The sequence below is a fragment of the Balaenoptera ricei genome, chromosome 17, assembly GCF_028023285.1.
Source record: "Balaenoptera ricei isolate mBalRic1 chromosome 17, mBalRic1.hap2, whole genome shotgun sequence".
Lineage (NCBI taxonomy): Eukaryota > Metazoa > Chordata > Mammalia > Artiodactyla > Balaenopteridae > Balaenoptera > Balaenoptera ricei.
Window position 1 is genome coordinate 38,452,115 of NC_082655.1, and position 23,595 is coordinate 38,475,709.

At 38.8% G+C, this 23,595-nt stretch overlaps 2 protein-coding genes across 6 annotated transcripts in view; both read left to right on the plus strand.

The window, feature by feature from the left end:
* The window catches only part of RPL30 (ribosomal protein L30), a 451,366-nt gene that overhangs the window by 279,386 nt on the left and 148,385 nt on the right, over positions 1–23,595 (plus strand). The gene's annotated exons all lie outside the window — the stretch shown is intronic.
* Positions 1–23,595, plus strand: part of NIPAL2 (NIPA like domain containing 2) — a 69,591-nt gene that overhangs the window by 19,565 nt on the left and 26,431 nt on the right. For all 5 annotated transcript variants that reach the window (XR_009498465.1, XM_059901782.1, XM_059901781.1 and 2 more), the window contains 2 exons: positions 1,099–1,270; positions 17,609–17,668. Coding sequence is in view for 4 of the 5 variants with exons in the window: in XM_059901782.1 (XP_059757765.1) it covers positions 1,099–1,270; positions 17,609–17,668 (232 nt within the window). In the remaining variant the exon portion in view is untranslated. The remainder of the gene's footprint in view (positions 1–1,098; positions 1,271–17,608; positions 17,669–23,595) is intronic.

A 23,595-nucleotide genomic window follows, 5' to 3' on the forward strand; every position in this document is an offset into this window, starting at 1 on the left:
TAGTATTGTGTACCCCAGACCAGGCGCCTGTGAATTTGTATCACACTTAAAAAGCTGTTCAGGGGCTTCCCTGGTGGCGCAGTGGTTGAGAATCCGCCTGCCAATGCAGGGGACACGGGTTCGAGCCCTGGTCTGGGAAGATCCCACATGCCGCAGAGCAACTAGGCCCGTGAGCCACAATTACTGAGCCTGCGCATCTGGAGCCTGTGCTCCGCAACAAGAGAGGCCACGATATTGAGAGGCCCGTGCACCGCGATGAAGAGTGGCCCCCGCTTGCCACAACTAGAGAAAGCCCTCGCACAGAAACGAAGACCCAACACAGCCATAAATAAATAAATAAATAAAAAGATGTTCATATCTTGGCATAAGCCAAGATTTATTTTAATGTTCTACGTTTTCTTATAGTACTTTTATTATTTTCTAAATAACTTCTGAAATTTTAAAAGAATTTTAAAGAAAAGATTTTAAAGTAATCTAGAATTGTACATACTTCTTAAGGAAGTAAGTTCAGTTATCATAAAATCAATAGGGAAATAGAGCTTTATTTAATGGCCAGTTTCCAGGAATTCATACATTTCCAATACAAAGAAATACTCAAACCAGATATAAATGAGTTCCCCCATCCCAACCCTCTGCTACCAGAGCTTTCTGCCCTGTTATGCTTATTGTGGTAGCAACTTTGACGCATAGATTTGAATCCCTTTTCCAAAGGTGTTTCTTTAGTAATTTATTATCTTTATTTCAGCATTTGAATTTTTTTGACAATCTAAAAGAAGTATTTTGGTGTGGTGGACTAAAAAGTCACTTAACTCCTTAACACACACTCCGTCTTTAGATAGTAATAATGATATTTACTTCACAGAGTTGTTATGAGAATTAAGCAATATGTGAGAAGGCCCTTTAAACTATAAAATGCTATATCAGTATGATTCACTTCTGTTAATATGTTTGGAACAAACAGAAAACCGTAATAATTGCTCTATAATAATCTGCAAATAAATTTAAAAACCATGAAGCAATTTTATAGGACCAAAAATTTCAAGGCAAGTTTTGGTTGGGTGGAAATATTTTCTTATTTACATCGTGATGTACTTCCAGAAATATTCGCATCTTCAGTTGGCGCACCAAGAACACCCAAGGCCGTACTTCAAGAGCGTGCTGTGGTGGGGCAGCATCGTACTGATGGCTGTGGGAGAGACAGGAAACTTTGCAGCCTATGGATTTGCCCCCATTACTCTCATTGCTCCATTAGGCTGTATGTCTGTTACAGGTGAGCCATTTTTCTGTGTTTTGACAAATAGAAATTTTAAGAGATCAAAATAGTTGGCAAAAAAACATACAACTTAAACAACACATGCACAAAAGAAAAAAGTCGTTTCCTGTTTTCTTAACATGTTAACTTGGAACAATTATACTACCAATTTCAGTTATTCACTGTCATGGTGCCACGTTAACCGCAAAGAAACTTGCATTTTGTAGCCGTAACATCTATGTTTAAAAGCCTGATTCTCGGTGTCTGAGTCTTAATAAATGAAATTAACAGTAACAGAAAATGTTATACCATGCTTTTTAATCATTAATGAATAATCTTAAAGCATTTGTAATAAAATGTTATTTTTTTTTTTTTTTTGGAAATAGATTTCTGTTTACTACATGGGGCATTCCTATTTTTTTTTTTAATTTTATCTATTTATTCATGGCTGTGTTGGGTCTTCGTTTCTGTGTGAGGGCTTTCTCTAGTTGCGGCAAGTGGGGGCCACTCTTCATCGCAGTGCGCGGGCCTCTCACTATCGCGGCCTCTCTTGTTGCGGAGCACAGGCTCCAGACGCGCAGGCTCAGTAGCTGTGGCTCACGGGCCCAGCCGCTCCACGGCATGTGGGATCTTCCGAGACCAGGGCTCGAACCCGTGTCCCCTGCATTGGCAGGCAGACTCTCAACCACTGCGCCACCAGGGAAGCCCAAATGTTATGTTTTATTCATATGCTAAACTGACATTACACGTAGAGTCCTTGATGCCTGATCCATAGTTTAGCATCTCTTTTACATTAAGAATTAGAAATAAAAACAAACAAATGGGACCTAATGAAACTTAAAAGCTTTTGCACAGCAAAGGAAACCATAAACAAGACGAAAAGACAACCCTCATAATGGCAGAAAATATTTGCAAGTGAAGCAACTGACAAAGGAAAAATCTCCAAAATATACAAGCAGCTCATGCAGCTCAATATCAAAAACACAAACAACCCAATCCAAAAATGGGCAGAAGACCTAAATAGACATTTCTCCAAAGAAGATGTACAGATTGCCAACAAACACATGAAAGGATGCTCAACATCACTAATCATCAGAGAAATGCAAATCAAAACTACAATGAGGTATCACCTCACACCAGTCAGAATGGCCATCATCAAAAAATCTACAAACAATAAATGCTGGAGGGTGTGTGGAGAAAAGGGAACCTTATTGCACTGTTGGTGGGAATGTAAATTGATACAGCCACTATGGAGAACACTATGGAGGTTTCTTAAAAAACTAAAAATAGAACTACCATATGACCCAGCCATCCCACTACTGGGCATATACCCTGAGAAAACCATAACTGAAAAAGAGTCACATACCACGATGTTCATTGTAGCACTATTTACAATAGCCAGGACATGGAAGCAACCTAAGTGTCCATTGACCGATGAATGGATAAAGAAGATGTGGCACGTATATACAATGGAATATTACTCAGCCATAAAAAGAAATGAAATTGAGTTATTTGTAGTGAGGTGGATGGACCTAGAATCTGTCATACAGAGTAAAGTAAGTCAGAAAGAGAAAAGCAAATACCGTACGCTAACACATATATATGGAATCTAAAAAAAAAAAAAAAGGTTCTGAAAAACCTAGAGGCAGGACAGGAATAAAGACACAGACATAGAGAATGGACTTGAGGACACGGGGAGGGGGAAGGGGAAGCTGGGACGAAGTGAGAGAGTGGCATGGACATACATACACTACCAAATGTAAAACAGATGGCTAGTGGGAAGCAGCCACATAGCACAGGGAGATCAGCTCGGTGCTTTGTGACCACCTAGAGGGGTGGGATAGGGAGGGTGGGAGGGAGGGAGACGCAAGAGGGAAGAGATATGGGGATATATGTATATGTATAACTGATTCACTTTGTTATAAAGCAGAAACTAACACAACAATGTAAAGCAATTATGCTCCAATAAAGATGTTAAAAAAAATAAAGAATTCGATATTGGTTATTCTACATTACTATAAGAATGTGTAATTTTAGGGCTTCCCTGGTGGCACAGTGGTTAAGGATCCGCCTGCCAGTGCAGGGGACACGGGTTTGAGCCCTGGTCTGGGAAGATCCCACATGCCGTGGAGCAACTAAGCCCGTGCACCACAACTACTGAGCCTGTGCTCTAGACCCCGCGAGCCACAACTACTTGAGCCCGTGTGCTACAACTACGGAAGCCCGTGCGCCTGGAGCCTGTGCTCCACAAGAAGAGAAGCCACCGCAATGAGAGGCCCGCGCACCGCAAAGAAGAGTAGCCCCCGCTTGCCGCAACTGGAGAAAGCTTGCGCACAGCAACAAAGACCCAACAAAGCCAAAAATTAAAGGAAAGAAAAAAAACAAATAAATAAATTTAAAAAAAGAAAGAATGTGTAATTTTACAGTAATGTCACAATTATCCTACTTTCAAAATTTATATGACTTACTAAATACATTTAGAAAAGAAAATATGAGATGTTGGTGAAGACTAAGAAAAAAAAAAGCAAAAATTACTGCTAAAAAAGAGAACAAATTCTCTAAGCCATGTTAAAATCAATAAAATCTTTTGTTTCACCCTTTATCTGCTGCTATGGAAACAGCATGTTTCTAAGTTTCTGTGAATTTGGAATCTTCATTGAAATAGAAACAAGTTGATGGCTATTGTCTGGTAGCAACTAGATCAAGCATAATGTGCACCCACATATCCCAATTGTAATATTTCTCCAAAAAATTATATGATAGTCTTTAAAAAAAAAAGCATAGTTTAAACTGAAATAATGTATACTCAAAGAGAAATTTATTTCATTTTGAAAGTAGTTTCCCCTTCTTAATAATTTAAAATATCTTATTTAAAATACTTTCATGATGTACAATAGTAGAATAGTTAGCAAAGAACACTTTTTTGGCTTTCTAGAAATTGCTCAGTTAAAATCACCCTACTCTGAATAGGCACACAATTTATGTAATCATTTGACATTTTTTTTCTTTTTTCTTTTTCATTTGACATTTTTAACATTCAGATACAATCAGCAATTTGAGGATATCTTATCTTCTATTTACTACTGCACATACTGCGTACGTGGACGTTCTGGATATTTTTTTCTTCTCAAAATTTGAGAAATAATAGATAAAAAGTATAGTTACATTGTCACCTTGGGGCCTCTACAGGCCCCAATTGTTCTGAAAATGTTGTATTATTTTTCACAGCGAGTATCTATTTAGAGCTGATCTTTAGTTTTGTTTCTTATTCTGCTTCATGCTCAGTTTCCATGCAATATCCAAAGACAAAAGTGTCCGTGCAGATCAAACAGATGCCTGGCGGGGGAGGGTTGAGTGTGTGAGCCACACTGTACTGAAATTCTCCATTTACCTCTAGTTCCCCAGTCCTGGGAAACCTTTTTTCTGGGAATGAGAAGAAAAGAGCCATTCCAACTAGCACAAAGAAAGGGGGATGTGCTAGATTTATTATAAAGATCAGCGATCTCACAGAAATGAAATATTAGCCAGGCCTCTTGGGACCTGAAGTGAGAATTCGGAAATTGCCAGAGATGAAGGGCCAGCCTTGATACTCCTCACAGACCTTCAATGAAGACGCCTGTGAAGCTGCTCATTTTGGCATGACTTGCTCGAAACTCTCATTAATAACGGGAAGTTTTAAGTTTAACCACCTTCCCCTCGGACAGTGACCTGTCCTCCCCAAGCTCCCTGGGGGGAGGGGGATGTCCACCCACCTTCAGACTTGGAGATGGGCTTTTCTCAATGCTACAGATCATTTTTCTTTGTCTGCTCCTAGCCTGGATTAATGTTTCAACTTTAGAACATTTTTAGCAACCTCCCTCTCTGCCCATTTAAAATGATTCCAAGAAGTAAACTTATAGCCTCAAACACAAATCGTTTCCTGCTTTACAGTCTTTGCAAACAGTAATATATGCTCATACATAATATTCTCACAGCACTCTTGCACTGAATTTAGGTCACTGTGCAATGCTGTGGGTGGGTAAGGGATGCTGGTGATTGAGAATTTTCCCCAGAACAGCCCCCTACCACTTTTATAATTCTTTATAAAGATTCTAGAAACTCTAGAAAACTTGAAGCAAAAGGGACAGTATTTTTTAATAAATACGTTATCTTATGGCTATGTCTACAGATGAGGCAGAAGAGTGTCTACACTTTACTGAGCTACAAATTTTATTTTCCCTATTATTTCTTGGGAAATCAAACCTTTCTTTGAATTTTCTTTTTTTTTTAAAGATAATGTCTGTTGCAATGTTGCATGAGAGATTGCATATTCTTTTCTGGCTTTCAAAATTTGAAAAGGAAAAAAAATAAGAAAGGAAGAAAACTGAAGTCCAGAACAGTTTTTAAAAAGTTTTAGCTCTTAAGTCTGAGTGAAGGAACTTTCTTCCATTTTCCTCATTCTCCTTGGGCAGCCTGGTTCATACCAACACACTGTGTTCCTTTTCTCCTCTCCAGAAGTAAGGATAAATTGTGTGAGTCACCATCTCACTACATCCAGGCTGCTAATATTGTCAGTCCCACTGTTTTGTCTTACATAATCAAAATTCCTCCTCCCTTTGTACACTTCAGTGGAACAGATTTTTTTTTTTTTTTTTTTTTTTTTTTTAGGATTGGCATTACAGTAAGCACCATGGATATTTCAGTTCTCACTCTACCCACGTTCCTGCCTTGAACCATCTTCCTTTCTATTCTTTCTTTCCCTCTATCTGTGTGGCCTGCTGCTCTACACTGACATGCTTACCTGGAGACAGCATTTCTCAAGCACTACTTTTACTGATGGTTTCATAGGTGTTCTAAGAAACAAAGAATTCTGTAAGCAAACAGGTTTCCGCAATATTGGATTTAAAACGTGACACAGGTTTCGTTAGTGGAGGACTTCTTGAGGCCCTGGGATGGGCCCAGGCATGCTGTCAGTCTTTCAGAGGCAGATGCCGTAAGCCAACTTTCCCAAACCTATTGTCCACAAGGTGCCTTTATAAGAAGTATCTCAAGGGACAACAGTTTTGCAGAAAACCCTTTAGAGTTCTTCAAGCAATGCTCACAAGCAGTCACAGCATCCTAGAGACTCAAACAGGGTAGATAACCGGCCGGTGCCTGCAGTGGGGAGTGGATAGTGGGGAGTGATCCTGGTGTACAGGCGGATCTGAATTCCCAAGTCTGGGTCCAGCTTTTGGAGAAAGAGGATCAGAGCCCTTGTATCACCTTGTACTTTTACCCTCTTTTTCTCACTGAAGGGCTTCCTCAGTGAATAATAGGGCAAAAGCTTATTCTGACTAAAATGCTGGTTATATGCTGGCAGTCTGATTAATTCTAGATGTTGACTTGTGTTTGTTTTTCCATTAATTAAGAAAGCTTAAGGGATGGTTTTTCAACATCGTCTAAAGCCTCGGCTGGATACTCTTCTACAGGGCAGTAGAATGGTGAAGAGTGCAAGCTCTAGGACCACGCTGCCAGCCTTCAGATCTCAGTTCTGCCCCTGGAAAGCTCTGTGACCTTGGGCAAGTTATTTAAATGGGTATATGCCTCAGCTCCCTCATCTGTAAAGTGGGGATAAAAATAGTTCTTACCTCAGAAGTTGTCATGGGGAAGAATTGAGTAAACACAAACACTTAACGGTGTAGGATACATAGTGCGGTGACAACTAGCCATTGTCACTGTGATTTATAATCATTATTAAAAAGAAACAAAGTACTTTATTCTTTTTTTGAATTTATTTATTTAATTTATTTATTTTTGGCTGCGTTGGGTCTTCGTTGCTGCGCGAAGGCTTTCTCTAGTTGCGGCGAGCGGGGGCTACTCTTTGTTGCGGTGCGCGGGCTTCTCATTGCGGTGGCTTCTCTTCTTGCAGAGCTTGGGCTCTAGGCGCGGAGCCTTCAGTAGTTGTGGCTCGTGGGCTCTAGAGCGCAGGCTCAGTAGTTGTGGCGCACGGGCTTAGTTGCGCTGCAGTATGTAGGATCTTCCTGGACCAGGGCTCGAACCCGCGTGCCCTGCATTGGCAGGCGGATTCTTAACCACTGCGCCACCAGGGAAGTCCAGTACTTTATTCTTTATAACAGAGTTTACTTCCATGCCCCTGAAGGTGGCTGGTGGTTAAATTATCTAAAATGGATGAACCACTTCAAGAAATGCTTTTTATTGTTCTTATCCATGCAGTAATTAATTCTCAGGGAGCAGAAATGTAGGCTCTTCACAGCTCATTTGTTCAGCCATTAAACAGCACTTACCCTTTGACTTTTCCACATATTCCCCTCCAAAACGTGTTGGAAAATGCCAAAATTTCCAAATAACCTACCAATACCAAATACATTTAAAAAACAGACACAGAAATTTGTCCAAGGAAAAACATAGCAGTCTGAGACATGCGTGCAACTTTCTGTCTTCTTGCTCTGGCTTCAAAGCACTTTTGTTCACTTGCTAATTAACTTCAGAGAGTCTTTCAGGTCTAACTGCAATTTGAGAAAGTGTTTTCTGAGAAACTAGTTATTATACCAGAAATCCAATAAAAAGAAATAAGTTGAGTATTCTGAGGAGTTTGTAATAAAATTTTAAACTACTGCTCCTCTTTCCTGTCCCACTTCCCCAGGAGGCCTTTCTGGGCTTCCACACTAAATTAAACAGGCTTATTCTCTGCTCCCTAAGCACCCTACATGGGCCCTCTACTCAGCTATTTGGTGCCTCTTTGTGAATTAGAAAAAGGCATCCTTTCTCATGATACTCTATTTCTGTCTGTCTGTCTGCAAATTATCATAATACAATAATTTCATTAGAGCAGGACACTGTGGTGCCATCTGTCAGAAAATTGTCCTGAGAAATATACAAGTCACCAAGATCTGACATGTGGGTGGTACCCCCTCAGGTGTAGTGTATTTGTGCAGTGCACAACCTGCTCAACTGCATGTAGCAGACTTGACCCTATACTTCCCCTTTGGCAACTCTCATCGTGTTCACAATGACCTTTTTAATACATTCTGGCCATTCAACTGAGACCCAGGAGACTGGTGACTGTGTGTGCCTGCTGTCTGCTCTTTCCAGGAGAGCATGGTGCAGGAAATCACACAATACAGCCTCACAGAATTGGTTTGAATTTGAATTTTGATAAAACGAGGATTGGGCATTCTAGGATGCTCTGTTCTAGGATGTTGGACGAGAAGTGTTCTGTTCTGTTCTAGGGTGTTGTTTAAAAGATTTCAATTCCCGATGAAGCATAATGGCTAAACATTTCATTGCAAAGAACTTGTGAATACTCACTCCTCTAAATATTTAAAGGTTTATAAGCTTGTCCTTTGGGGGGTTGAGTTATATTATTTGTGTATCTACAAAGCATGACTTTACATTTAATGTTTTCATTTTTCTGTTCATCCCCATGACTGTGATCTGTGCTATGCGTAAGCATTGAGATGATTAAAAATAATAAAGTTATCAACAATCCAAAGAGTTGAAGCCACAAAAAATTAAAGGAGGTTCATGGTAGACCTTTCTTAGCATAAAACTGACTTGTCTATGGGTGGCAAAGGAATGGGATATGAAGGGAGATTGTTGCAGGGGCGGGGGGGGTGGGAGAAATAAAACGTAATAGAGGGCTTCCCTGGTGGCGCAGTGGTTAAGAATCTGCCCGCCAATGCAGGGCACATGGGTTCAAGCCCTGGTCCGGGAAGATCCCACATGCCATGGAGCAGCTAAGCCCACGAGCCACAACTACTGAGCCCACGTGCCACAACTACTGAAGCCTGCGTGCCTAGAGCCCATGCTCCACAGCAAGAGAAGCCACAGCAATGAGAAGCCCACGCACCGCAACGAAGAGTAGCCCCTGCTCACCGCAACTAGAGAAAGCCCGTGCAGCAACGAAGATCCAACACAGTCAAAAATAAATAAATAAATTTATAAAAAAACAAAACAAAACAAAAAAAAACGTGATGGACATTTTTCAGTTCTATACCTCTGAGTATATTGATTTAAAGTAATTAGAAAAGAGTTCAGAGAATATATCACCTTTTTCCAAGTTAAATTCAGGCAACAGTTTAGAAATAGTTAAAGATAAGAAACTAATATTGAATGAGCATCCGCCTTGCCAGGTACTGTATGAAACATACAACCTTGTTATTTTACTTAATTACTGCCCAGATGAATAGAAGTGAGTAATAAGTAGGTTAAATTTGAGATGAATTATATGAGATCAAACACTTGGAATTTTATATGGAATGATAAAATTAATAGCGGTGAGGTCTCCTTGGCCCTGGAATAATTTCCTAAGAGAAGCAGTCACCCTGTGACTGGGCTAATTTGAATTAAGGCTGGAAAGCTGACTGCACTGAGAGAATGAGGCAGATGACTGGTAAGTCTTTTCCATCTCTCATTTTCCCTAACATGCTGGCTTTTGCTCAAATTGAAATTCATGATGTGGAATATACGTTGTTTCGTGTATTTCTGTGTGCCATTATAAAGCTGTAAGCTGAAATGTGTCTGTATTCCATTAAATGATGGTCATAGCACAGCCAGAAAGCCCTGGTGAGGCCTTTTGGAATTCCAGAGAAGTCATCTCAAGCAGAAACTTTGGTCTCCAAGATTTTTATTAGAAACAAATGAAAGAAAACATAAACAGGCCAATGAGAGAGTGACCTGTAGTGTTCCACAAACCTCGACGCTGTGGATTCTCTCAGTCCTTTAGTGCCCTGTGCTCGGTGCCAGCCTGGATGAAGTCACTGGAGCTCTAAACCTCACGGGCTGCCTGTGATAGTGGCACTTTACACGGACGTTTATTTTAATGTTGGAAATATGCAGAAAATATCCCTTTTCTCAGTGGCTTGCTGGGTTGTCTGCCTTAGCACATTTTTCCCAAAACCAGCCTAAATAAGATGTGTGAAATAAATCTCTGAAGTTCTCATTTTGTGTCTGCTCATGCACTCTCAGCTGAAAGCATTCCTAAAACCTAAAAAACTTTATTTGAAACATCTTTTCCACCCATCCTTATTTTTTGAGAACGCCACAGAGTATTCCTAAAGAAATTGCTAATGATGATGTAATGCACTATTACATTTATAATACAGAGTTAATCCTGTCAATGACAGTATTTTTACTTTTTTGGACTCCTTTCAATTTAATCTCTAATGTACGTCAAGAAAAATGTAGAAAAGAAAAGATTGGGCTTCCCTGGTGGCGCAGTGGTTAAGAATCCGCCTGCCGGTGCAGGGGACACGGGTTCGAGCCCTGGTCCGAGAAGATCCCACATGCCGCAGAGCGACTAAGCCCGTGCGCCACAACTACTGAGCCTGCACTCTAGAGCCCGTGAGCCACAACTACTGAAGCCCGAGCGCCTAGAGCCCGTGCTCCACAACAAAGAGAAGCCACCGCAATGAGAAGCCCATGCACCACAACGAAGAGTAGGCCCTGCTTGCTGCAACTAGAGAAAGCAAGGAAGACCCAACGCAGCCAAAAGTAAATAAATAAATAAATTTATTTTTTAAAAAAAGAAAAGATTATTGTTCTTAATCCAGGTAAATTTCCTCATTTGAAATTATGCACTTTACCTACAATTTCATTATCTTCAATAAATGACAATAGCAATTTTTTCCCTTCTTAAAAATTGAGGTATAGTTAATTTACAATGTTGTGTTAATTTCAAGTGTACAGCAAAGAGATTTAGTTATATATATATAATATATATGTATTTTTTTCAGACTCTTTTCCGTTATAGGTTATTACAAGATATTGAGTATAGTTCCCTGTGCTATACAGTAGGGCCTTGTTGTTTACCTGTTTTATATATAGTAGTGTGTACATGTTGATCCCAAACTCCTAATTTATCTCTCCGACCCCCTGCCCCCTGCTATTCCTTTTGGTAACCACAAGTTTGTTTTCTATGTCTGTGAATCTATTTCTGTTTTATAAATAAGTTCATTTGTATCATTTTTTTTAGATTCCACAAATAAGTGAAAACATACAATATTTGTCTTTCTGTGTCTGATTTACTTCCCTTAATATGATAATCTCTAGGTCCATCCATGTTGCTGCAAATGGCATTATTTCATTCTTTCTATGACTGAGTAATATTCCATTGTATATATATATATACCACATCTTCTTTATCCATTCATCTGTTGATGGACGTTTAGGTTGCTTCCACGTCTTGTCTATAGTGAATAGTGCTGCTATGAACATGGGTGTGCATGTATCTCTTTGAATTATAGTTTCGTCTGGAAGTATGCCCAGGAGTGGGATTGCTGGATCACATGGCAACTCTATTTTTAGTTTTTAAGGAACCTCCATACTGTTCTCCATAGTGGCTGCACCAATTTACATTCCCACCAACAGTGTAGGAGGGTAGGAGGCTTCCTTTTTCTCCACACCCTCTAGCTATTTTTTAATTAACATGAATTACTGGACACTTTCCTTCCTGCCAATATGGATGGTGGGACAACTTTTCTCTCTATAAAGAAACATTTTTCAAAGTGTCACATCCTCAGATTTTCAAATCCTAATCCCGTGGAATTCACTGTAATTGACATACTTTTCCCCTCCAATTCTACAACTAACGGGGAACGGTCATTTTGGAGAAGTCAGTACCTCAAAACGGCTAGAGTTGATTGAGCCCGTGAGCACACTCAACATGTCCACGTGTTTGAAGCTTGATTGTGACTGACATGAAAGTGCTTTTGTGGTTTGCTTTTTAGCAGTACAATAAAGTTGCCATTATAAGTGGTCAGAAACCACAAGCCAGATATTTACATGTGAGGATCTGTTTGTAGCATTATTATATAAATATGTTCTTTTCATGTCATGGGTTCTTTTTTTTATAAAAGAGTGCTTTCTTTACTACTTTGTCTTCTACTTTCCTATATTATAAACATATACCCTGCTTTCTCTTCAGATCATAGAGGTTAAACAATAAATTGAATATCCAGGCAGGAAAATTGATGAAATTTTCGTTTGCGGACTAGATCAGAGTTTACAAACTGGTGGCCTGTAGACCAGATCTGGCCACTGTTGTGTTTTGTTTGGCTCAAAGAATGTATTTTAAAAATACAAATTAATTTCCCATGTTTAAAAATTGGGTAGTGATACACAAAAACTGGATTTTTGTCTTAAAGTATCAGATTTGGTAACACTGGACTTGCAGTTGGCTAGGGCTGAATTCTGGCTGCCGCCTTTCACTGATCTTGTGTACGCCAGGTCACCACGGTTCCACAGCCCCTCATCGCTACAGCCCACCACCCTCATTATTCTTTCTTCTTTAGAGGATTACTTAACTGGCCCCTGGAGACATTTGAGTTTGTGACCTGTGGACCAAAGGTTTTTTTTCTTTCCAGCTTTATCAGATAAGAATATCATATCCATAATCACATTTAAGTAAAGTGTAATTGATTTTTAAAACTTTGGGTTAAATTTGTCTTTTTAGAAGCGGTCATAAAAGGGTAAAAAATGGAGGGAAGTAAATAAATGTGAACAAAATCATTTAAAAATAGCCATACCATAACACATTTAAATAGTTACTGAAGTCTCTTCTGTGCTCTTAAACCTTTAATAAAAAAATTATTATTTGGGGAGAAAGGGAATTTAAGTAAAATGTGCACATATATCTTAATGTTGAAAATTGAAAAAAGGAATGCCAATTTACCTGTTATTCTACAGACACAAAAATCTAAACTCACATGTAAAAGTCTACCCTTGAGTTTAATTGCTAACATATAGAAAGTTGATGCTTAACTTCTGGGTTACTAATCCCCATTAGTAGCTATTACAGAAGATAATCTAAATCAAGTTTGTACATCCTATCTGAATTCTCATATGCCAACTCTTGACCACATTCAGGTAGGTAACTCTTCCATAATTACAGCCAGCTCTTGTGATGTCGGACTGGAGGTGAATGAAGAACAAACTAAGGTTTATTCCTACGTAGATCAGGAAGCATTAGGGAGCTCAACATCAGGGCACATGTCTACACTTGGGACTGGCACCTCCCCCATGCCTAGACCTGGTTCAGCTGAAGCCACGGGGATCTTGCTAGGCCTCTATCTGTTTTCATCTAGAAATCTGAATCAGAATGCCCAAGTGTAAGTTTCCTTGTATCAACCTTGACAGGAAATCGTCTCCATTCTGGTTGCTAAACCAAGTGACATTTAATGGCTTAAAAGAGTATAGATGACTCACCAGTAGGAGTCAGTACATTATAATTGTTGCTGAGATTCTCCTGACCATAATGTATTATGATGAAGGCCAAGTGACTACCTTAATACACTGCCCCATGGGTGCACTCTTTTGAACCAAAGAAAATACTAGAAAAAACTTTTTTGTCCTTTCCTCTTACAGTGGTATTCCTACTATATTTTTTTAAATTGATCATTTATTTCTTTTTTTTTATATTTATTTATTTTATTTATTTACTTTCTTTTGGGGGAGCGGGCGGCATCAGATCTAGTTGAGGCATGCGGGGTCTTCATTGAGGCATGTGGGATCTTTCATCGCGGCTCGGGCTCTTTGTCGTGGTGCGCAGGGTTCTCTCTAGTTGTGGCGCATGGGCTCCAGGGCGCGTGGGCTTTGTAGTTTGCGGCACACTGGCTCTCTAGTTGAGGCACGTGAGCTCAGTAATTGTGGTGTGCAGGCTTAGTTGCCCCATGGCATGTGGGATCTTAGTTACCCAACCAGGGATCGAACCTGCGTCCCCTGCATTGGAAGGCGGGTTCTTTACCACTGGACCACCAGGGAAGTCCCCCTACTATATTTTTTTTTCCCATAACCACTGTTTGAATTTTGGTATGTTTTCTTTCATATGCTACCTTTTACCTTTTTTTTTTAATGCATTATGATCATTGTGGTCACAATGCCTCTGGAGTCACTGTGTTCACTGTGTAATGAATTTAACTCCAGTGTCCAGGATCACGCTGTATAGACCAGTGTCTGGGAGCACTCTCTGTGTAGACCCGTGTCCTGTGAAGGCCAGGATGGAAAAGGATTGATGAACCTCTGCCCAAATATGCCTGTAGTCAAAAATGTACACAAAACTCTGAGTGCTGGAAGTTAGTGCTCAGTGGTTAACTATAGTTTAATAAGTTACAGGTGTGTTCTGTTTTAATGCTTTTGAACTATTGATCTTGAAATACTCTATTTTTAAATATTAAATTTTACTATAGGAATAGAAGTATAATAGTTTTTCCCCCGTTGTACATGTTTATTAGGCAATGGTTGTTGATGTAGCAACAACTAGACAGGGTTGAGTTTGACAGATCTCTGATTGCAAATATATATGGGAGCACTTCAGTTTATTTATTTTTTCTCATTTAAAAAATTTACTTCTGTTCTTAGAAGTCATGTTATTAGCTGTTGCTCAGAAACTGTCTTTTTCTCAGCACAGCTCTCACTTTAACCATGTTTTGCAAGATAAATGAGTTATAAGTAGATGTATCTTAATAGAATGTTCTTTTTTATTACTTTCTTTGATAAACTTATTCTCTTATCTAAAAATTTTGTAGAAAATCACATGTTCTCTTAACACTTAAAAAAAAATGCATCAGACATATAAATTCTTTCAGAAAGTAAAGGTAGCATATTTATGTTTCATAAAACTCTATTTTATGGCAATTGATATAATTTGATGCTTATAGTATATTTCAAGTTTATTGTTACCAGTCATGTCCTTTTTGCTTTTAGCAGTGAAATTATCTCCTACATAACATTCTTCCCTCTTCCTTCTGAAAGTGAAATTATTTATGAGGTGGTGGTTTAGCAACAAGAAGAGAAGGAAAATGATGCCTTTCTTACTCCAAGGGAGAAATGGAGTGTCGTGTACTAGAAAGAGCTCTGGACTGGAATGAGGAAATATGCATGCTGGTTCCAGCTGTGCTGTAATATAAATGTTTGTTAGATGAATGGATCAGTTTCTTTGGACCTCAGTTTCCCAATTATAAAGTTTAGAACCTAGAGTAGATTATCTCTGTGTCTACTATTAGCTCTAAAATTTCCTTATTCAATGTAAGCAATGTCTACCTTCTTACTGGAATCCTTTGCTGTGAAATGGTCAGTTCAAGTATTGTTATAATGGAATGCGTTTGGTATGTGTTCGTGTAATGATACTTCACCTATTTTTTGTTGTTAATCTATCTCCCTCCGCTTGGAAACATTCCTTACCTAATTACACAGGCAGTCAGTAATGGGAGTTGGGAGTGAGGTCTTGATTTTTATACTTTTTCTAATGCTCTAACATGTGAAATTAGTTTCCATGAATTATTTGGTCCAAATCTGAAATAGAAATTTATCATACATTTTTATGCTTGTCCCAAACTCAATTCTTAATGTAACGGGCCACATATCTATACATTAATTTATCTTCAGAAAATATTGCTTTAATGTTTTAAAGCCATGCCACACAATAAACTCATGCTTGGTGGACATTTCCCATGCTCTGTTTATTTTGTGTGAAGCCCCCATTCCTATAAATAACCTGCTCAGGAAAAATTTGCAAGGACATAGCTCAACTTGAATGAGAGAGAGCTAGGTTGAAAAAAAGATGGAAAAAACATATGTGGATTCCAGCTTATCTTGAATGAGTGTTCTGGCGTGGATTTTTTTATTTTGTTTTAAATCAATTGCCAGAACACCAGATATAGTTACATTCAAGCTTAACTGATTTAATGGATTATAATTCAGATTCATTAAAATTATATCTATGAAGAATTTTTAATGACATGGCAAACTGTAATACAGTAACTGAGGAAACTGAGAAAAGAAATTTTGCATTACAGTTTGATCTCAACCAGAGGGAAATAAACCCACAAACATATTAACTGTGGTTCTTTCCTAGATGATGAGATTATTTTATAATGATTTTTCTTTCTGTGTTTTTGCTTTAAAAAAAATAAGAAATTCAACTAATAGTTTTTGTCAAATATTTAAAATACAAGTAATGTTGTGGGGTTTTGTTTTTTGTTTTTGTATTATTGCAAATTTGGATCTTCCCTTGCCTCTACTCATGACTCCATAAGAGGAACAGCTCAGATTCAACTTACCCCACACACACCTGAGGCCATAGCAGTAGGTCATGGCACAGTTGTGAGGCTGAGGTTTCAGTAGCATCAATAATGGGAAAGAGGGTCTTCAACATCACAAGGGTCAGCAAATGCAGGAGATCCCACCAACACTTTTATTTATGTGCTGAGTACTAGCTACACATGGGAGATCTTCAAAGAATAAGGCATATCTCAGAGTAAAAGGAACTGATAATCTTTTGCAGGAGACAGGCAAAAAAAATCTTAAGTGTAACAAAAAAGTTATATATTATAAGGGGTAATCACACATATGGGTGGAGTGGTCAACTCAGTCTGGGAGAATCCAGAGGTGATGCTTGAGTCTAGAGTTGGGTGAAAGGATGGAGGCAGGGTTGCCCAGGGAATAGCTTGTATAAAAGTCCTTTAGCATGAAACTCAATGGGGGTTCCGGAAATTATGATTATTTTATTAAGAGTGGACATAGAATATAAAAGAGATCGAGGGCAAACGAGGCAAGGAAGTTGTCAGGAGTAAAGTCACGGCTGTCTTTGAATGTCATGCTTAGTAGTTTGGCCTTTGTCTCTGGATGGCTAGAAGCCATTAAGAGGTTTTAAAGCTGTGGATTTACATTAGATTTCCATTTTAGAAAGATGACTCCTAGTGCTGTGGGGAAGGGGTAGTGAAATGGGAGGCCCAGAGAGAAGCTACTTTAACGGTCTAAGCCTGAGGTGAAGCTGACCTGAACTGTGACAAGGGAATGAAGAGGGGATGGACTTGAGAGACAGTGAAATCCAGACTTAACAGACCCAGTAGCCTGTTGGATGTGTGGTGTGAAGGAGAGGGGGTACCAGGAGGAGCCTTAGGATACTGGTGCTCAATAAAGGTATCACTGGAATAGGGATTATGGGAGGAGATGATGGGAAATAATGTTTCCGTTTGGAATATATTTAAAGTTAAGACTTCCTCCTTTTCATCCTTTCTTCTTTCCTTCCCATCTATCTCTTTCTGCCTTTCCATCCCTTCCTTCCTTCCTTCCTTCCTTCCTTCCCTCCTTCCTTCCTTTCTTTTCTCTTCATTCATTCATTTAGTAAACTCTTATTAAGCCCTCACTGTATACCATGCACTATCCCAGTCACTGTCGTAGGTTCATTGTAAACCAGGCCAATTTCCATGAATCCTCAACCATGAGGGGCAAGAGGCCATCTCCACAGCCCCAGCCACTGGGTGTCTCTGACCAGGACACAGCTAGTCAGGCCTAAGACTACTGAACTCCTTTCAAATGGCATTGCATACTATATGTTTTTGTATTTGGAAACACCACTAATGGCCATTTTCTTTCTAGGTAGTGCCATTATTTCTGTTATGTTTCTGAAAGAAAATTTGAGAGCCTCAGATTTACTAGGTAAGTAATTATTTAACTCATGTAATTAAAACACTGCTTGATGAGGAAATAAATAATCCTATCCAATAAAAATATGTGTTTTAAAAACAGGAAGCAAATTACTGAAATGGATATAGTCTCATCTAGAGGCGAACATTATTCTGTCTTGGAACTGCCATCTGCTCTTTGACAAGAAATACGTGCACCTTCATTATACCCTCTGCCCATGCCGTTGACCACAGCAAATCATTATTTTACAGTATTATTATTATGAATGTTACGAAATTTTTATGAACATAATAAAATCCAAGAAAACTAATAGAGTATTCCACTTCATAGGACATATTTGATAGATTGTTGTATGAAAGTACTACATAAAAATGAAAACCACATACAAAAATTAGATGCACCAAATAACTGCTTAATTTCTATTTAGCCCTTTCCAAAAGTAACATAGAATGTTGATCTTCAAAATTTTATTTAGAAATACAGCTATTAATGGAAAATCACAGTAGCCTTCCTGGCTGTAAAAGATTTCCGCTATATGGCAAAGCCATCACATTTTGATTGTATCTTCTACCTCTAGTTGGAAATATCATTAGTGAGAAGAATTATAGAGCTTCATATTTTCTTCCTTGACAAAATCCTGTGTGAATTACTGCTGACATATGATAATGAGTATGATACTTTAGAAACTTTAAATAAATCTATGTCTACTCAGTTCCAAAGAGATCATTTTAAAAAAATTTTGAGCTTAAATGTGACACCAGTGTTGGTATGTTGAACATTTGTTTCCCTGATCATGTTTCCCTTGAGCCTAGTGTCTTGAAAGAGTTTTCACTTTCTCTTTTTCTTCCTTGGTTTGATCCTGCTAGTAGAGTTTTTAGTCAACATTGTCAAATTTTCAAGGTTAAAATGTTTTTCCAAATGCATTCATATGTGAATTCAAATATATTATTTTTCTGTACTCTTTTTTCGTATTATGATTATGGACTCATTTGGGGAGGTTGTATGGAATCAGAAATAAGAATGAGCAATGCCTGAGTTTTATAGATTAAAACAATTAGGTCCTCCATTATGTTCCTCATTTATCAAATGTCTTAGGGAAACTTTAAATCATTTAATCTAACATATGTCATCTTTTGTAGTTAATGGTTGGTTAATGTTTAAATAAATGTAAGGTATTTAATGAGGTAATACAGATGGATGTAAAGGAAAACTTGCCAATTATCATGAACCCTTGTGATAAAAAGATGATTAAGACAGAATCCCTGCCTTCAAATAATACAGTCAATGATAAAATGTATACAAAAACACCTTTTTTTAAAAGCAGAAAATAATATGTATCATAATGCATTGAGCCTTTAGTTTAGAGCAGGGTTTCTCAACCTCAGCACTACTAACATTTTAGGCTGGATAATTCATCCTAGGGGGCTGTCCTGTGCGTTGTAGGGTGTTCAGCAGCATTCCTTTTGGCCTTTACCCAGTAGATGCCAATAGCACACTTTGCCCCAGTTATGACTACCAAAAATGACTTCAAACACTGTCAAATCTCCCCTGGGGCGGGGGGCAAAATTGCCTCTGGTTGAGAACCACTGGTTTAGAATAAAGAGAGATTACTCTAGCTGGGAAGCTCAGAGAGAATTTTCTACAGCAGAGGTACCATTTGAATCAGTTCTGACAGCTGAATAGGACAGGCATGGGCCACAGCCCAGCATTTGGAGAATGACATACAGAGGGAATAACACGAGAAGTGTTGACAAAGGTACAAAAAAGTAAGGCAAGTTTCTATGTAATACTGTACTACAACCACTGCCGATGAGGATTAGGAAAAAAATTAATGAAAGTCATAACTATAGAAAGGGAAGAAATAGAAATAGCAATAGGTGCCAATGATTTGATTTTATACTTAGAAAACCCGATCAACTAAACGTTGCTAAAAGCAGTATACTAGCTCGACATCAAAGGGTATAAATTAAACTCACTCTCAAGGGTTCAAATCTGTATTCAACTTCTGCAATCAACTGTGTGGCCAACGTATTACTTAACTTCTCTAAGCCTCAGTTTGCTGACAAATATAGACGACTGTTTTGGGGGGAGGGGATTGTTTGTTTTTTGTTTTTTAATTTTTGGCTGCACCACGCGGCTCGCAGCATGCGGGATCTTAGTTCCCCAGCCAGGGATGGAAGCGCGCCCCCTGCAGTGGAAGCGTGGAATCTTAACCACTGGACTGCCAGGGAAGTCCCTAGAAGACTGTTTTAAGGGTCAAACTGGGTAATTGATACAAGCACTTTGAGAAATGTAAAGCCCTGTTAATAAAATTGGTATTATTTCTGTGATCAACTTCATTACCAAGAGGTAATACTAAAACGTAAGAAATAGGAAACACACACACATACACACGTAACAAAAAAAAACACAAACAAAAACCTCTATTAATTCTTTGATTCTTTGCTTATTTCTCTTATTTTAATAACAGTCAACATTTATTAAATATTTACCCCTTTCAGGTACTGTGTTTTACATGAACCACCTCATTTAAATGGAGGAACAATCCATTTATAGAACTGATACTTAGGTTAAATAACTTAACCAAGGTCAAATAATTAGTCAGTGGTGGACCAGTGTTCTAATAATGGCAGCCTGATTTAACTATAGCATAATAGGTGAGGGTAAGTCTCTAGTGTCAGAGAGCTATGTGACCTTTGCTAAGTTACTTAGTCTCTTTAAGCCTCATTTCCTCAACCTTAAAATGAAGTATTACCTACCTCATAGGATTAAATGAGTTCATTTATGTAAATCTCTGAGAACGGGGTCTGTCATGTAATAAGTCCTCAATAATGTCAGCTATTATTATCCTTATTACTAACACCACCACCCACCACTACTGGTTCACGAGAGGAAACCTTGATTAGGATATTCTAACGAACTTTAGCAATCCAGGTAACATTTCGCACAACTCTGGTTGAGTTTTTTTAGCCTTTTAACTTAATGCTTTGTGAGCAGGGATATATCTGATGTCACATTTGTTTCCTCCTGTCATTAAAAGTGATCAATTCTTGACTTGAATCTAGAGTCACAGGACTAAGAAAGGACTTAGTCACCGATTCCATACCCATGCTTCCAACAGCAATATCATACCATTATCATGATATGAGATGTAATAACCCATTTCGTGCTTGGGGAAGGACTTTTCCCCAACCGTACTCAGTAATGTGTTAAGTCACCTGTATTTTCATTGGGCCTGTATTGCTATTGCCTTGAGAAATTTTGGCTCTTTCCATTAAAAGCTAAAAATGTTTTTTTTTCTTTACAGGGACTAAAATCAAACAGGGAAAAGAGTAGTTAATGGCATTTTTTGAAAGATTAACGTATAAGCATGCTAAAAACTAAATCGTCAAAATGTGCAAAAGAAAATCATTTAGTTTTCCCTGCTTCAAGCAAATGAAAGTTTGTTTTTCATGATGGAACAAATGAAGATTTTTTTGGACCATGTGGAAACAAGCTGAATTAATTTATTGCCAAATGTTGCTCTGTGGCTATGAAGCATTTCAGCACTGGCCTCAAAAAATGACCTCACAAAAGCTATGTCTGAAAGGAATCGCCAACTATTATTAACTCAATGACAGGCTTTGGACCGTGCTCTGATTCTTAGTGGATTAATAATTTTAAATTATTTTAATGATTATTTTTCCTCTAAAAAGCACCAAATTTCTCTCCCCTTCAAGCAGCCAGAACTATAGTATTTTCCCCCTCTTCTCCCTTAGTCATCAAAAATACTGAATCTAATAGTCTGTGAGATCCTAGTTGATTTAATCCAGATAGCGTCATCATAAAAAGAAAAATTATAGTCAATTCATCAGCACTCTCCAGAGACCAGTAACTTGATTATTTCAAGTCACCTATAAATGGTTTCCCCAGATAGAATGTCAAGAGATTAATAGTGAGACAAAGACCACCTGCTTCCTTCCTACTCCCACACCAGAGGTCAGCTTGGTTGGAAGCCAGTATCTAGAATACAGATCTAGCCAAACAAACCATCATTTCTGTTTGAGAGGACAGGTTGGCTATTTGGTCTTAAAGTTGTGTCAAGAATGGTAGACTTTCTGATGCTAGATTCAGAACTATTTGGATTCACTATATTATTGAGACTTCCCAATCCAGGGCTCCTTCGGGATTTAGCTGCCTTCAGCCTGGGGAATCTGGAAAGATTGTACTGAGGGGAAGGCATCCTTTGGTGTTAAGAGGTCCAGTTTATGCTGTGACTCCTGGTAACCCACAAAAGCAATAGCTGGACCCCCATTGATCAGGAGGCATATTTCAGGCTCCAAGAGAACCAGCCAGCAGTGTTGGTTGACATCAGGTTAGCTGAATTTTTAAAACTCTTAAGGCTACCAGAAGTCAGGTCAAGCCAGATTCCAGAAGCTAGCTAAAAGGCAGTTAACACTAGCTGGCATTGAGCCGGAGAGTGGGGACAAAATTAAAGGAGATTTCAGGTTTTACTTAAGGAGAAGGGTGGGCTGGGAAACCAGATGTCAGTTGAGGAAGAACTATGCAAGTAGACCCTAGAATCCAAGGCTTGCACAGGTGAGGAACTCAGCGGGTTGGAGATGCCGGTGAACAGAAGCATAAGAAGGGGCCTGATTCTAGGCTGTTTTCCCTTCCACCACTTTTATATTTCAACTTCAGTGCACAAGTATCTATAGGAGACTTTTGCAACAGAACTTCAGTAGCCTCTTGAAACAGAGGCTGCATTCTCACAGCTGGATCCAGTTAAATGTCAGGCATTTCTCAGAGTATAAAACATTCCTCAAAACACTCCTTCAGGATGATATAAATGGTCAAATATGTTTAGAAAATATTACAGCCATATCCTCCCTAAGGAGATTCACAATGAACACTAACACATTGAGGACCTCAGGGGTCTTCCAGTAAAAGAACTATTTAAGTTGGTTTAACTCACCTCTTTCCAAATAGATTTGACTTGAGACCTTTTTTGGTGGAGGGTCCATCTTATGAAACTGGGTTCTAGGGAACACCAGTTTGGAGACGCTCTTCTAAAGGAACCTCAGGGCCAGTCAGGAACCCCAGGGACCACTGCCAGGAGGAGTCAGTTCCTTCCATCCCCAGTGGGGATGCTTCATCCAGCCTCAGGTTATGCTCGGTACAACTCCTGGGTGCCACTCGCCGAGACTACAATGTGAAGGACAGCCGTGAGTTGTCCGTTCATCAGCTCCGGTCCATTGTACATACAAGAGGTAGAAGAGTCTAATCACTGAGAATAAGTTAGCTAGGTTCCAATCCAAGCTCTCCACTTAGCTAGAAAATCCCTTCTGTGACTCAATTTTCTCCTATGTCAAATGTGGCTAGTAATACTTTAACAGTATCCAATGTTGTGTATTATATAATACATAATATACATGTAGTATATGTTAGTATAGTAACATGGTGGTATAGTTATTTTTTGTAGGCTTTTTTTGTAGGAATTATTATATGTGTATAAAGCATTTAGAATTGTGCTAAGTATTAGCTATTACTATTATAGTTCTTATTATCATCACATTTCTGTATGACGGTGATCATAATATAACTCTCATGTCAGCCACAATTGTCTATGAAATCTATAGTTTTAAGAACATCACTTAAAAAGAATGATACCTTCCCTTGCCCTCCCAGGATACCTAGTCTATCTACTATAAAGAGCAGGGGTGCGTTTGTTTCCCTGCTTTGTACATATGACAAGTTTATGGAAAGAGATTTTATTAATACTTGTGTACTGTATCAAGCTAAATCTGAAACTCCCATCAGATCATTATAGACTTTTTATGTGACTTGAGTCGTATTTGATGAGAAAATGTATTTGCTGCAGGTCTGGGCATGAGGGTGGTAGATGAGGCCACATCCCTGTATCGTGGGTCGTATCCAGCATCCCATGGTTGACCCCCACC